This window comes from Pygocentrus nattereri, chromosome 10 (genome assembly GCF_015220715.1).
Source record: "Pygocentrus nattereri isolate fPygNat1 chromosome 10, fPygNat1.pri, whole genome shotgun sequence".
NCBI classification, from domain to species: Eukaryota; Metazoa; Chordata; class Actinopteri; order Characiformes; family Serrasalmidae; genus Pygocentrus; species Pygocentrus nattereri.
Genome location: NC_051220.1, coordinates 33,913,496 through 33,930,711, shown reverse-complemented (window position 1 = coordinate 33,930,711; position 17,216 = coordinate 33,913,496). Strand labels below are relative to the sequence as shown.

General features: G+C 37.1%; 1 protein-coding gene across 7 annotated transcripts in view; it reads left to right on the top strand.

Annotated features, from left to right (window-relative positions):
- The window catches only part of smoc1 (SPARC related modular calcium binding 1), a 57,748-nt gene that overhangs the window by 11,947 nt on the left and 28,585 nt on the right, over positions 1-17,216 (top strand). For 5 of the 7 annotated variants that reach the window (XM_017690784.2, XM_017690782.2, XM_017690779.2 and 2 more), the window contains exons 2-7: positions 5,515-5,680; positions 6,404-6,487; positions 10,368-10,480; positions 11,618-11,717; positions 13,706-13,756; positions 14,416-14,463. In XM_017690784.2, the coding sequence (XP_017546273.1) occupies positions 5,515-5,680; positions 6,404-6,487; positions 10,368-10,480; positions 11,618-11,717; positions 13,706-13,756; positions 14,416-14,463 (562 nt within the window). The remainder of the gene's footprint in view (positions 1-5,514; positions 5,681-6,403; positions 6,488-10,367; positions 10,481-11,617; positions 11,718-13,705; positions 13,757-14,415; positions 14,464-17,216) is intronic. The other 2 variants (XM_017690786.2, XM_017690785.2) reach the window with 1 other exon arrangement.

Sequence of the window (17,216 nt, the reverse complement as noted above, 5' to 3'; positions counted from 1 at the left end):
AACAAAACAGCCAAGGTAACACTAAGGAATAATGAGAAGACAGTCCGATGTGATTTTTTAAAAAATATTAACAATCAACATGTTATAAATGTACCTCAAGGTTATTTTATAAAATAAATGATTGAGCTTTCCATTTAGTCAATATCAATATTTTAATGAATTCTATGAAACTACCAAATGTTTCACAACTAGTGTTTTGATAGTGATAATGTAAGCAAATACTTTTGACACCACATAACTAATCATATTTTTCATTAAAACATAAAAGTTTACTTAATTGCAGAAAATGTGTGTTTCAGTAGTGACAATGACTTAGGGACACATTTGCTTTAAAACAGTGTGAGCAGTTAGCTCTAAAATGCAGGGCTGTGGCTACAATAAGGCTCTGCCTACAGACTACAATTTTGTTTTGTTAGTGACATGAAAACATGGGACAGTATTTTCTGACCATTTTTTGTTTAGAAATTCATAATTAATATCATGTTTCACTTAAAAAAGAAAAAAATATGAGTGTAATTTTCACAAGTTGAAGTTGAGTGATTAGGGTTTGGGACAGACACCCCCTAACAGAAAGTGCCCTATAAATGATGTTAATATAAATGATGTTACATGTTACGAACTGAGTTTAAGATTAAGATTGCAACATAATCCTGGTAAATATCTAAGGTATGTGCCTCAAAGCCTTCTTTGAGTGAAGAACTACTTTTGGTTCCCCAAAGAACCGTGTCCGAAATGTCTTTTTTGAGTTGTTCTTCTGTGACATTGCACAAAGAAGTCTTATATTTTCATTTGCATCTGTCCTGTCTCTAAATTGCATTTCTTTTTGTTGAAGGTAAGCCGTGTTATCTGGTTTGTCATGCAGTTTGTGACCAATACCCTTGGCCTCACCACCACCCCCCTCTTCGGTGACAAATACTACCCTTTTTTTGTTCTTTTCTTTTCTCCAAAGCTGTGTAAGTACAGTGTGATATACCACAGGCAGTGGTGTTACTGTGTGCTCTACCCACAAACAGTCCGCAGCCCCCCAAAAAATATGAAACAGAGAAAAAAAGTCTAACCCCCCCCCCACCGTAAGTGTTCAAAGACAGGTTGACAATAGATAAGTCGACATAGACAGGTCAACATGGGATGCACAGGACAGATAGGGCAGACAAACAGACAACTTTGTGAAGTTTCACTACCCTGTTGATTGTTCTTATCCCTTGTAGTAGTCAACATGTGTTGACTGTAATAATTAAAGTCCTGGTTGTGGTAAACCAGAGACAGCTGTAGGTCCTATGGGGTCTTATAACTCTATGTCGGTTCAAGGCGCCTCTGCTTTCTCTTTCTCTCCCTTCACACACCAACAGGAGCAGTCATCACCCACTAGATGAAAGCTCGCAGTGTTCTCACTCACCTTTTAAAACAGCTTGCTTCAGATGCTGCATTTATAGCCCAGCATTTAGACTGGGCAGACTTTTGCTAAAGCAGTTTGGCTGGCCTCAGACAAGGCTTTCAGGTTGCCTTAGCATTACATTTTTAATTTATCTGCTCTTGACCGAAGCCAGTAAGGAGATATAAAAATTAAGAGTGAAATTACGGGCAGTGCTTCCCCCCGTCCATTGCTGCAGGAGCAGTAATTCAGTTTTATTTTGTCTTCTCTCAACAGAATGCTCCCACTTCACCAAGAGATGACTTTAATATCCATTACCACATTTACCTTGCTCTTGACATATTTTTATTTTAGTTGAAAAAGAGCCATATAAGGATGAAATGCATACTCTTGAGGGTATTATGAGCCACTCTAGAGACAGAACAATCAGCCAGTGTTTGTGGAGAGGAGTCACCCATAAATGAATTTGAATTATATGTGTTTTACGTTTATTCATTGCAGTCGTTATTTTTCATGTGATGTCGACACCAGTGGCCTAGCTCTGGCGCTCATACAGCATCTCTCATAACTGCATAGGACAGTTAGCTGGGATGTAGCTTTATGCCATGGTTACATAATATTATTCATAACGGTGCGGTAAATATACCATCACTGCACATTGGTTTTATTTTACACCATTTTAAAGTCACTATGAATCAGAAATCATAACACTTTTTTTCTTCTGCACAGTGGCATATTTTGGAAGGAAATATAGTATCAGAGAGGGTCTGATACCATATACCATACTGAGACAGCAGAACTTTTTCACATGATGATATGTAGAGGTGGTAGGAAGAAGGGGAGGGAGACAGTGTTACTGGATGATATTATATTTCACCACCCACTGGTACATAGTCATATTAATCAAAACTCAGAAGAGCTTTTTTGAAGCTAAAAGTAAAAGTCATTAGTCAATCTTCAGTCAAAGATTATGGGAAAATGAGAACATTTTAAATATTAAATATATGATGAATTGTGCTTAACCTATTTATAAACACAAAAGAAAAAATACAACAAGAAAATCAGACACTGTAGCCAAATCATTTGGATAATGCAGTTTTCAAATTTGTGTTTAATGAAGTTCTAAAAGCTGCTGTAGTATACAAAATGTAAAGATTATTGAATGGGCATCAACAGGTTAATACTGATGCACTAATATTGTATCCATTTCAGCCCCAATACAGTATACAGTATCAGTATCAACAATAGAGAATTTCTGATGTGACGCATACATGCATGTAAGTAGATGAACTTGAAGCCATCATGTTGGCATTAAAATCACTGCGAAATCTTTAACATACAGGAGCCCTCAAGGGCCATGGATTCGTGTGTTTTTTTCCTACTCAATTTCTCTGTGGTAATTTGTTTTCTTGAGTTCTTGTGATACGTATGTGACCATCAGGGCAAAAGGAGTATTGCTTTCAAATTATTCATATCTTTATCACAACATAACACACACTGGGCCTCATTCACCTACCGTTCTTAAAAAGAACGTAATAAGTCCACTTACTCAGTTTTCACAAAGATCCTGACATCCGCCAATCTTTGTTTTTTTGGGATTTATTGTAAGTTAAGAACAGAATAATGATAGTAATGGTAATGGCATAAACATCTCGAGATCTTGAAAAAACATTTCTTATGTCATGATAAGGATAATGATGAATAAAAAAGTGAGAATTTATGGCTTACTACTGCAAGTATTAAAAAATGTTAATATTTAAAATAAAAAAAATTAATATTAAAAAATAAACAATACCAAAGAGCACTGTGACTTTTTGTAGCTCTAAAACCATTTAATTAAAAAGTGGAATTGTGTGAATATCAGGATTTATAATCACCTATTGAGTAATTATGTTAGATATTGTTAGAATTGACATTGGGATTTATATGGGCAAACACTGAGGAATCAAGTATCAGCATTATTCCATCCCTAGTATTTAAAATGACCAGAGACATCAACTAACAGGATAAAAAAGGTTGACTTCAATTCAATTCAAGATTGATTTATTTAGCACTTTTAACAACAGGCATTATCACAAGGTAGCTTTACAGAAAATCTGGGTCCAAGCCCCAGATGAGCAAAGACAACAATGTCAAATAAATAAATACTTCCTAAGAACCACAGGAAAAATCTTTGAGAGAAAACAAGACTCAAAAGGGGAATTCGTATTCCTGTGGTCAGCACTGGATAGCAAAACAATGACAATAATAAGACCAAAATGAATATGAATGCATAAATAAATGTGACAATTATTATATAATAGTAAATATAGAATAAGAAAAGAAATGAGCCTATCATTTGTTACTACTAGTTATGTAATGCTACCGTTAGATGTTCAGTCAGTCAGAGTAAGAAATGAGAAATATGTAATGGGACTAATGAGAAATATGAGAGCTATAGCTGCTATAGATTCCATGATGAGAAAGCCCTAGAGAAAACATTCAAAATTACTTAAAAACTCTTGTTGAATTAAAGTATGTTAAAGTTAACAATGTTTACTTTGCTTCTCCTATAAAAGTACCATTAAGTCTTTGTCACAATAGTGAAAATATATCAGTGATTTTGCTTGTTTTATTGTATGTGGTCAGCTTTATCACTGGTCATGAATCCTCTTTTGATGATACTTCAAATTGGCTGAAGCAATCTGGCATATCTGTACTTACTGATTTGATTCAAATAAGGAGGATCAGTAACTATGCAAAACTCTGTTCTGTTGCCCTATGTGTGTGTGTGTGTGTGTGTGTGTGTGTTGTCAGAATTCTTGCTAGGAATGGTCGGCTCTGTGTTTTTTCTTTTCTTCCACCAGTGCATGCTAGTGTGACCTACCTGCTGGACTGTGAGTCCACCATTATATTTGACCCTGCTGCATGATCAACTATAACAGCTGGACAGGGGTCCAAAGCAAATTAGTGTGGTGCTAAGCTGGCTGGTTAGCACCCTCCTGCATTGACCCCTCACGAGTACAGTGTATTTTCCACCTCTCTCTCGCTTTTTCTTCTCTCTCTCTCTCTCTCCCCCACTTTGTCGCTCAGAGATGATGGGATTGAATTTCACGCTGGAGGTTTGGACGCTGAAGCTCTGAGGTGACTGAAGCTCTGTGGTGAAGTGGAAAAGAATAAAACAATGTATGGTCATTACTGTCAGGAAAACAAGTCTACAAGGAGTGATAGCCTAGCTGTAAGATGAATCTGGAGGAGAGAAAAGTGCTATTATTATTGTCTTCTGGGTGATTTACAGCCTTTTATCTTGCTGCTGGATTGTCTGTAGTTGGAGAAAGTTTAAGGAGCTGTGTGAATCAGTGAAACATATGAGCCTGCATCTCTGTTGGAGTCTGACGTTAATAGAACTGCCTGACTAGCTAGTAAATCTCCTGTTTTGTTTTGATAACTCTCAATACATCACGCATAATAACACTATGCATCATTTTGCTTCAGCTTTTCCCAGACACATGATTCATCTAAATGGTAGTTGCATGGATGGGATCAGAGTGATTTTTCTGCTACTGGAAATCTTTTAAAGCTGTGCAACTCATTAAGGTCTTCTAAAGCTCAGCTACCTCATGCTTTGTTATTTCAATATTCATACCCTCAGCGAAGCCTGTTTATGACATTACTACATTCATGTGGGGCGTGTACTTCTGTTGTACCTTTATTGTACACCTGTGTAAAGCTACAGTAATGTGCGAAAGTCAGAGACCTCCCAGGTGTTTCTGTCCAGCCTTCCATTCAATGCAATGTATCTGAAAGGATGTGTAGCTATAAAGAAGCCCTTATTGAGAAAAGGAAACAGACAAAAAAGAAGAACTGTAAATCAAACAAATAAGCTTTTGGTGTCCTCAGAACAAAATTCTGGTCCCCCCAGAGTCCAGACCTCAACATCATTGAATATGTTTGGGAAAGTACTTCCAAGTAACAACGTCAAAGACTGAACTTTAGAGGTGTGGAAAAATATCCCAGCAGGTTTCTTTGAAAAAACTGAAAGCAAGTCTCACAAAAAGAATGGAAGCTGTAATAAAGGCAGTAAATAACATACACACATATATTCCAGCCATATTTGATGATCTGCATCAAACTAACTCTGTAACTGTGCTCTGTATGTGCAGTGGCTGATTGGAGACAGAGAGAGCCAGTGTGGGATCATCTGCCCCAAAACACACAGCAAACCTGTGTGTGGCTCAGATGGACGCAGTTATGATACTAACTGTGACCTGCAGAGGGCAAAATGCAAAGACCGCACTCTCACACTAGCCTACAGGGGCCGATGCAGAGGTTGGTATTCACAAAGGTTGTGCTTTCTTAGGGCGTTATGCTCCCAGATGCAACTACATATTCAAATCTTACAGTTATGCACAACATATCATCTGTTTTCCTGGATATTAACCCCTTAACTCTTTGACATTTTTGCTTAAGTGTCTCCCAGTTTAGTTAATATCGCTGTTGTCAGATCAAAACCTTGTATCTCCAAAATGAGAACTTTACAGGAAAATGAAAAACCTACTCTACTTTTACTGTAAGTCATTGGAATCAGACTTTTTTCCAAATAATTTTGGGTCATTTCTGTTGGTCCATTTGTCATGAAATTTACACATTTACAGCTAAAAATTGACAAAAATGTCACGAGGTTTCTTTTTCTGACAGCAGCGATATTTGATTTCATATTTCTCTATAATGGTAATCCAGGTAGGTATAATCCTAATTTATACATTTTATAAGCAACTTTAGTCAGAATGCTTACAGAACACAGTAAAGAAACAATGTGATTGGTTAGAGGTCATTTATATTTTGTAGCATTGCAGCATTACTATTTAAATACCAATATCATGAGAATGATTTAAAAACAGTATTTTGTGCAGCGCTTCTAATCATTGAATAGTAGATACGGGTTTAAGATTAATTACCAGATTAGCCTGCAGTTTAAAAGGCTATTTATGTTACATAACTTAAACCTAGAACTGCAGAATCTTATGATTTTATTGTTTTAATACATTTCAGGTAAAAATTGGCCACGGATCGACCAGCCTCCAATGCTTCCTGCTCCAACACTGTCTTCAGAGGGTAAAGAACTGGAGCTTAAAGGTAAGAACACACCTAAACCCATATTTATCACACTTCTCAGAGTAAAATTGCTTACTCACTTTTATAAAACACTGGATAGAATTAAATGAACTAATGAGACTTGATCTTAGTTCAGTGTTCTTACATTGAAATGCCTGATAAAAAGAAATGCAACATTCCGTGGAGTTCAATGGGTTTACTTGGACTTCAGTTCTTTAGTAAAGGTAAGGGTTCTATTTAGAACCATGAGTTCTGTATAGGACTGTTTCAGGCTTGAATTCTTCTTTGCATGGTGGTTAAGAATTTGTTGTACATGCTTAAAAAAGATGGTTCTCCAATGGTTCTTTAGTAAAGAAAATGAGTCTATATAGAACCATGAACACTCAAAGAAAGAAATGGTTCTTCAGACCGATGGACAATGTGTTATACATGATTGTGTATAGAGCTATTTCATGCTTAAATGGTTCTTTGCATAGTGAAATGGATCTTCAGATACGTGCTTTTAAAAGTTCATTCTTAATGAGTTCTTTAGTAATAAAATGGTTCTATGTAAAACCATGAACACACTGATTAAAGGGTTCTTTGCAGTTCTTCAGATTGATGGAGAATGTGTTGTGTATGGATCTATACAGAACCTTTTTGGAAAGAGTTCTAAATAGCATCAAATGGGGTTCTTCTTTTGTTACTTGACACTGTTCCAATACCAGAACCCTTCTGTACATTCTCTATAAAACTGAAGAACCATTTCATGATGCAAAAAACCCTTTAATCAAGCAAAGGTTTCTTTGAGCATTCATGGTTCTATATTAAGCAATTTTCTTTACTAAAGTACCCCCGAAGAACCATCTTTTTTTAAAGAGTATATATGGTTCTATATTAACCTTTTTTGAAAATGGTTCCATATAGCACAAAAAACGGTTCTGCTATTGTTATGATACCAAGCTTGTAGCAACAGAAGAACCCTTTATGATACTATGTAGAACCACATGTAACACATACACCAATCTGAAGAACACAAAGAACCAAATAAAAGAAAGAACCATGAGTTCTAAACAGAACCATTTTCTTTTCTAAAGAACACTTGAAGTATCATCTTTTTTTAAGAGTGTGGATGTGTAAGGTTATGTCAGTGCAAAGGAAGCTATACCTACATCAGCTGTTGAGGCTTTACAAGACAGGTGTCCAGATGTACGTGTTAGATCAGAGCAAACATGCAGACTCCAGAGAATTACAGCTAACTGCCAGAGTAGAGCATGGTTTTCATTTTATGCCCATTGGTATGCATGTAAGTGTTTACAGACCATGTTCTTGAAGACCTCTGGATACCAGGAATTTCATCCAAACATAGAAGGAATTCAAAGATATGATTTGCATCTCATTTTTATCTCTAAAACGTTATTTACAAAGCATTCTTAAAGTCCTAGATTAAAATCAGAATTAGCCAAATAAGTACCATCAGACCTAAGAATAAGTGGAACCATTGATTGTTGACTCTCTTTAGCTCTTCACCTTGCCTTTGCCTTAATGGTTACTAGTAGACTCTAGCAGCTGGTGTCAGTAAAAAGACAGTGGCAGTGAATATTAAAATGTATTGCTATTTCAGACCAAAAGCAGAAAAAGAATATGTTTTCTGGACGAGCGCAAATGGAATGCATTCTCTTGGGCGAACCGTAATCAAAAGAGCAAATGAATCTGAATCCTGATCTACAAGGTTCCAATCCTGTTGTCTTTAACATTGTTTTAATTAAAGTAGTGAAGTACCAAATATGTAATCATAAGCTACATAGTTATATATTTTGTTATATATTTATATATTAGAACACTTTATCAGATAAATATATTGCATGATAATAAGAGAGGGTTTTTTTTTTCATGGGGGCCATATATGTGTGCTGTGGAGTATATGGGCTTCAGGCTGGACAGGGTCAGGCCAGGCCTTAAAAATGAAAAATGTAAGATGTTTTATGGTCCACATGTTGTGAAAGTTAATGGCGTGCAAAGGACCAGTAGCATAACTAGGATCTTATTGGTGCAAATAAATAAATAAATAAATAATACCGCCCATATAGAAATTGCTTCCAATTAATAAGGAAACGGCAATGTAATTTACATGTTTATTCCATTTTGTTAGGTCTCAAATGAGTGGATGAAGGCACACCACTCCACCCACTAGCATCTAACGTAAAATGTTTGTTAGACTATTTGGTTTTCTATATAAAATTGAAATAAATCCAAATGAAAACAAATAAACACAAACACAGTAAAAGGTGCAGTGGTATTTGTCAGTGAAGTTATTCACATGTTAGTTAGCATGAGAGATTCAGGGGCAGAGGGAGTCTTGTTCACATATTAATGGTGTATTAGAGGCTCTAGTTTAGTTCATCTTTAGCGCAACTGGTCTAGATGGTCCAGCAGAACTGTTTAGACTAATACAGTCTTCAGAAAAAGAAAATGCAGATTTTATTCCAAGTATTTCTAGAGTGGTTCTATTGGTCTGGAGTGTTTCTATTGGTCTATTCATCATCATATTTCACACAATGTAATGGGGCAGCTGCAGTGATTAAATTATGAAGAAAAAATAAAAAATAAGAAATACATGTTTCTTTTTTTTGATGACAGTTTGTAGCTTTTCATTCAAGCTGGATCTTTTACATTCTTACAAACTTGCAATTGTGAGAACTATGACTTAGACGAGGTGTTGACAATTACATTTTGCCTATCAATGGTAATATGGGAATATGGGAAACATTTGCTGGTGATGCAAAAGTAAAATATATTTCAATTATCCTTCAGTGTAGCCAGTCAAAGGCATTCCAAATGAGTTCCACCTTGCTCCTGGTCTGAATGAGCTCTTACAGCTTTAAACTCCTAATATATTAGATCAGTAAAGGAGGAAAAAGATGGTCATACTTGCCAGATGTACTGTAGGTGTCCAAACCAAGTCTGAAGCTACCTCTTGCAACCTGCTGTTTTTAGCCACTCACTCACTCCACACACCTGGTCCAGTAAGTTTCCTTGTTTCTCTTTATGTGTATGCATGGATTTATGAGTGTCTCACCTGTGTATATTGTGTATGTGTGCTTATGAGTATATGTCTTGTTTTTAGGGCACATACATACACATACCTTCAGTGTGTCTACCAATTTGTGAGCACTTTGTAAAAGGCTGAACTTGTTTGTTTAATAGTGAAAATTAGCTGCTATTATAGGAGTTAGCCTCTCCTCTCCTCTCCTCACTCTGGGAGCGCTCCAGCTTTGTGATCCAGGGTTTAACTGCTGTTTATTTGTCCAAAATTACCTACCATCTTACATCACAGCACAACATCATAGGTTTCAACTGCTTTGAGGGAAGATATAAAACATGAAGAAATTTGAGTGCGCCTAGAATGATGAACAGAGCTGTAGATTATTCCATAATGACTGAAAAAGCCGTATAACAGAGAATATAATTAAAATCCATCATATTTTAATTTGTGGTGATCAAGTAGATTAACTTATCAAGTAATTGCTATAAAAAGATAATTGCAGTATATTATTTAATCATTTTTAATCATTTGTTTGATTTAATTAAACTTTTTCAACACCATAAAAAAATGCCGGTGCAAATATTATTTTTCATGTATTGTATATTGTATAGATCTCTTTTTCCCCCAACATGTTACCCTTTGCAAATAAATAGATATTGTGCACAAACTTTTATCTTTTGTGTGTGACTAATTTTTGTATCTGCCAGTTTCCGGGTGCAACACTATAACACTTTAAGACCTCAGACTAGCCATACTAAGGTATCCATCATGTGTGTATTTGGAGTCTTTCTGTAATACAGATATCATTCCATTGTCTTTTTTCAGCTCATAAGAGTTGTAGACCATTGAGTAAATCCATCTGTTGGTGTCTTTTAGACGCGGGCCAGTCAAAGTGCCGGGTGGAGAGGAGCCAGGCTCTGGAGCAAGCCAAAAGACCCCAGGAGTCCATCTTCATCCCAGAGTGCAATGAGGATGGGACATTCGCCCAGGTCTGTATCTGGATCAGTATGTCCTATAGTTTACCTTTGACACCAGTGAACACCAGAGAACTGCAGAGTATTTTGTGGAGCAGAAATGAGCCACTTGAGATTCACCCATGGCCTTGATCTGAGTCCAAGGAACATGGAGCTTTTCTGTATTTCTCATCAATAAGTGAACTTTGAGAATGCTTGTGGAAAAGTGTGCATTAACTCACTTTAGAGACCTGCCCGAGCCACTCCGTCCATTCATGTATTAATTTGTCAAACAGGGCATGCCAAGTCCAGACAAGCTGTCGGTGAATAAACCAAGCTGAACATCATGAGCAGAATTTTTCACATAGTTTTGTGTAGGAACTGTTGGAGAGTTTGCTAGTGGTAGGGGATGGTGTTGAGGCACCAAGTTTTGTCAGCTGTAATTTCAACATAATACCAATGATACCAATGATCATTATTATATTTTTCAATTTATCAGCAAATAATGCCAATTGCTAATATGTTGTAAAAAGGGTACCACAAATGTTCTTTAAGCGTTGGCACAGGAGAACCAGTTTTGGTTCCCTATGTTACAAAAAACATTTTTAAAAGGAGATTTGTGATTGTGGAGAAACTTTTAACGGCATAAGAACCTACATAAAGGTTCTATACCAATGTAATGTACATGTATTTTAATGTATATTCTAGAAGGATTCTTCCTAGAATTCTTCTAGAATATATATCACTTAAAAAGATGTATGGCACTCACACATCTCATTTATTGAAACTTTTTTAGGAAAACCAAGAGTAGTTTTTATGCCACAATGCAAAAAAAATGTCTGCATCTTTCTTTAAAGAATATAAAAGAAAATGCATGATAAATTAAAAAAAAGAGATAAAGTAACACCTCCACTCAAATTTTGGTTCCCAAGGTAACCATGTTTGAAAAAGAGTGTTAAGTGTGAAGAACCTTAAGGCTTAATGAACCTCCACAGAATGTAAATATTAATTATACATATATTCTTTTCTTCTATAGCGGTTCCACCTACAATTTTGCACAATTTTCCACCCTTAAACATATAGAAAGATAGTTCTCTAAAGACATTTCTCACAGAATCTTTATTTTTCTGAGTGGTGAAATCTCTTCACCTCAGTGTGTATGTGTGCTCTCAGGTCCAGTGCCACACTCTTACAGGCTACTGCTGGTGTGTGACCACAGATGGCAAGCCTGTCAGTGGGTCCTCGGTGCACAACAAGACTCCAGTGTGCTCAGGTACTCAAGTGTGTGCGTGGATAGACGACAGGATATAGTGTACACCAGTGGCTTTGATTTAGTTTATGATAAATTCAGCACTGATGATTTTACTGCATTTGTGTTTAAATGCTCTGTCTGCTGTAGCATAACAGCAGTGTCTGTGCATCATAACTTTGAGACTTATTAGACTTTTCCAGGTTCTGCTCTTTGTTTGACTCAGTAAGCTGTTAAAGTCTAGCTACTGCTTTATTTATTTTACATGTCCTCTGTTTGTGCGCTGCGTCCAGGACTGATGGATCTCTTGGAGGATTTTCTCAGGCTTAAAATGTTCAGCCATTTCTCTCTCCAATTTTTCTCTATCTGCCTACGCTAGAGTTTCTTTCCATAACTTTTCTCCTCCAGTCCCCTTTACCATCAGACACACACACACAAGCAACTGCTTTCCGAGGAAGATGCTCGGAGTGAGGGGAGCTGTTCTCTGTGAAAGTGAATGGGAATACTTTACTGTAATGGCTATAATTTCCCTGCTGAAGATAATACCCTGGACCCTTGCCAGAACCAGATTGCACTATGATTGGAACACCTGTTTCTAGTCCAGTTGCTTTTTTTCATCTGGTTATACATGTTGTAGTGATGGAATATCTTATACTGATATAGGCTTCCACAGATTCTCTGGACTATTTCATGACTGGTAACACTTTACTAAAAAGGCAGCACCTGTAAGGCTATGTGACACCTACGTAAGTCACATTTCATTTAATTTCATGGCCTTTCAACTGCCATAAATCTACATAAAGCTTATTCCAAGGCTGCCTTTATCCATTTTGATGTCATTTCACCTCAGCAAGTGTTTTAACAGCTGACGCTTTTGGAATAAGCTTTTATAAATACATTATGTGGACAAAAAATTTGGGACACCTGCACATTACACCTACAGGAGCTTTTCTGACATCCCATTCTCAATCAATAGACATTAATAGGGGGTTGGTCACCCCTTTGCCACTATAATAACCTCCCCTCTTTTGGGAAGCTTTCCACAAGATGTTTAAGTGTGTCTGTGGAAAATTTTGCTCATTCAACCAGAAGAGCATTTGTGAGGTCAGACATTGATGTTTGACATGAGGGCCTGGCTCACAATCTCCATTCTAGTTCTAGTGGAAACATACAATTGTCCAAAAGGTCTTGTTATACTGAAGCATTAAAATGTCCCTTCACTGGAGCTAAGGGTCCTAGGCCAACACCTGAAAAACAACCCCATAACATTCTCCTTCCTCCCCCAAACTTTGCACAACCCATTTTGCGAAGCTCCTAATGTGCAGTTCTTTTGCTGATGATGCATCCAGAGGCAGTTTGGAACTCTTTAGTGAATGACTGAACAGAGGCACTGTGCACTTCAGCACTCTGCAGTCCTACTCTGTGAGTTTGCATGGTCTGCCGCTTTGTGGTTAAGCTGTTGTTGCTCTCTTCAGTACAACCCATTCTATTGCCAGCGTTTGTCTTTCGAGAACTGCAAGGCTATGTGCTTATTTTTATATACCTCTTAGCAGTGGGTGTGGCTGAAACACCTGAACTCAATAATTAGGAGGGGTATCTTAATACTTTTGTCTATATAGTGTATTTATATAGGTCACTTGTCATGTATTCCTTATGTAGGTGTTTTACAACAAAATGTTGCCTTTTTGCACAAATTGTGGGTCAGAGACACCTCTAAAGCTTTTTTTTTTTTTTATGCATAAAATATTATGCAAATTAGTATTCCAGGTACTTTGAAGGTGGCAGGTTGTGCTGTTTTGGAGTAAGCTCTAACTCAGTCTACCTGTTACCCTGTTATATGTGTGTTCTCAAAGACATTCTCCTTCAACATTGAGAACCAAGAACAATATTTTATTTCATGACTTTAGTTAAAACAAGTTAAATCCAGCTATTCTTTCAAATGATGGACACCTGTCACAAAACAGAGAGAAATGAATCATAACAAAAGTGAAACATCTCACACACGTTTGCAGGAAACTTCCGTGAATTTATGGCAACTCATGCTGGGACAAATGGATTGACAGGTAGTAAATTTCATTCCAGATCGCCTTTCATTCAAATTCCTCTCTCCTTCACATTCTAATTGGTGTAACTGTCTAATTTGGTGTATTCATGCATGCCAACTTGAATGTTTGCACGTACCTGGATCCCTGTCCACTGACTGCTGACCTTGAACATAGTAACTGTAAATATTTCAACTGTCTGTGCTCAATATGTTTTCCTCAGTGTTGTATTTTGTCTCACATTGTGTATCATGAATAGAATAAGTATTATTGCTAGAATAAGTGACAGGTGTCCAGCATCTTGACAACAAAATGTATCATTGCACCTTTTCATTTTTCCCCTTTGACAAATAACCAGATGATATTGCATATTAAAGGGAAATTGGCAGCATAATATAATAATAATAATAATAATAATAGTCTGTAATACATTAAAAACTGTATTGTTCTATCAGTTTCTTTTAAGCCTGCTCGTTGTCTTGTCTGTGTCAAGTTCCAGATGATATTACAGATATTACATTGGTTTTCCTCTCCACAGTAGAATGTGTGCATGCTTCTTCACAATGTGAATTTGTACAAATATGGGAGGTTTATAATCAATATTTCTATTTCTGGAATGTATAATCCATGTAAATCCTGCATTAGAAGAACTTTATAAAACCTATGCTCTCTTTTTAAAGGTTCAGTAACTGATAAACCCCCAGGACCCCCTAGCTCTGGCAGAAAAGGTGAGTTGAGATCCTCAGAGCGTGTGCTGTGTATTCCTGTGAGTGTGTGTATGTGTGATGTATACGATCATGTTTATGTGCATGCCACTAGATGTGTTTGTGTGTGTTGTGTGAGATAGATGAGATTGTTATGGCACACCTACTGAATGCCCTCAGTGCTGTAAGCAGATATCATGCCTATGTAAAAGGTGCCTATGCATTACATTGTACACTGTAGATCACACACAACAGCGTCTAGTTTCAGATGTCAGACAAAGTTTCAGGTTTTAGGAAAAACACAAGTAAATTGATGTCCCAGATCTTGTACATAAAGCGAAACAAGCCTTTTCAAACAGCCTCAGGTAAAAATCTTCAGAGAAGAAGGCATCAGGCTCAGCTAAGCAGCTTCAGAAGCAAGTAACTGTGCACTCCTTTAAAAAGTGGTTTTCTGATGGTTCCTCACATTGGTGCAACAAAAACCAGTGCTTAATCGATGCTTTATTGGGGGGAATTTTATCAAGTCTATGGGACTTTAGTATCAGCCAATGCTATCATCCAACCGATTTATCAATCAGGCCCTAGTGTGTATTCATGTGAATTTGCATGCCTTTATGTGTGAGTAAGAATTTGAGTGTTTGCGTATGTCTGTGTGTGTGCGTCTATAAATGTATTTGGTTTGATTTATTTGTTGCAGTAACACTGGGAAGTTAAAGTGGAGAGTCACTGACCAAGAACTTTAATGGACCCCTTTTTTTCAACGTACCAATTTCCCTGTGTTTACTGTAGGCTGTGATCTAGCAGTAAAAGAGGCCTTTTTTTCTTTTATCCTGTCACATTAATTTATCCAACTTGCTATGCTGTTCCTATTCGACAAGAACAGCTTATTTGTGTCAAAGCTTGACTCCAGGCTTGAGTTTCTGTAAGTAGGTGCTTGGCTTCTTGGGGCCATAAACAATGAAAACATATTCCAGTTGTTAGGTTTTACAGCCAGTGTGAAGACTTAGCTCTGATCAAAGGCTGGGATCTGCAGGCCTTCCCCTTTCTCTGCCACAACCACCAGTGCCTCCCCAGTCCCCACCACAGCAGTGAAATCTCAAACCACTAATACAGACGTTAACAGCAACGGCAGCGGGACGCAGCCTTTCAGCTCTTAACTCTGAAAAGCCAGGTTGTCGTTTACAGGCCCCAGGGGCAGTGTAGCGGGGTGCGAGTGTGGCCAGAGGTTTACTCCACGGGGGCAGAAGGGGGGGGGGTGCTTCTATGTGTTTGAGGGGGGTTTCGACTGTGAAGTGCACTCAGGGTTTGGCTCTGGCTCTCATTTTTCAGATCGTGTTACACTTTGCCTACATAATGCTGTTCTCTCAGAGCAAGGCTGTGGCTGAGCACTCGTTAAACAGATGTTAGTGTCACTACCAGCCAGGCACACAGTGATGATGCGGCACTTTCTGTTCTCAGCCTAGTCTCACTGAGCTCCCCCTTAAACAGTAAGGAATCATCAGCGGGTCCAGACTTGCTTGTTACTGAATAATAAGCCTTGCTTGCTCTAATTTACAGCAGTTCCCTTTAACCCAAATGTAGTCAAATGGCTAAGTCATGTTTGTTGTGTAATATTTGCTTATTTAGCTTTGCACTGGATCCACAAGGCTATTGTAACTAATGGAAGCTTATGAAAAGCTGTGTAAATGTATAAATTATCACATACTTGCCTCAAACCACACTGAGGTCAGACAGACTTGCTTATGTGGTTTCTAACACAGTATGACATACTTTACAGACTTAAAAAATGGACACAATAACAGTATGTCATATAGTGTCAGAAATCACATAGAAACACCTATTTGAAGTTGCTTAGCAACTCTTTGTGGTCTGAAATGTAGATGCACATGGGCATTGCCAGTATCCAATATTTTCATGTACATATCTGCCAATGATGATTCATAAACTTTTGAAAAAATTCATTCCAAAATGCTCTGTATCCATTTGTAAGAATTTTGGATATATGTAAGTTTTTGAAAAAAGTAACAGCTGACAAAAAATTGAGAACATTTTTATTTCTCCAATAAAGCTGGTATTAATCATTATATACGATTGCTATTTCTTGTGTATGTAAAAGGTCACTCCCAACAACATCTATCATGAAAAACAGTATTCTGAAAGTGGTCAATAATGCATTTTGGAACGAACAACTGTATTCATAAAATTAATCTGGAATTTATCTGTATTAGGATCATGGACACATAACATTTATTTCTGTAGGGCTACAATTGTAGTGAAATGAATAAATATATATTTTGAAATTTTTGCACAGCAGCTCAGCATCACTTAAACATTCTGCTCTTCTGGAATACATCTCTCTAATGTTTGTAAGCAAATATCTGCTGATGCCCATAAAGATTCTAATGCATTCATGCATAGATAGGTTGAGGCAAACATGCAATAATTCAGACATTTCTCTTCCTTGTTAGCTACTCTAATTGTGTAGCTGCAAAGTAGAATTAAAGAAGCAGACTTTGGACATGAAACATGTCTTGGCTGGTGATCTACATTTGTGGTAAAGGGGAAACTGTACAAATATGTTTTTGTTGATTTATGATTAATAACAAAATAACGATCCTAGAAACATTATTACATGTTTTGTCATTTAGAGTGAGGGGGGCGGGGGGGACAATGATGGTGGAATCATATGAATATCAATAGGTATTTGGTTAAAAACAATAGTGGCACTGGACAGATATTTTAAACCAATATATGATGATGTGTATATTGCATCTCAG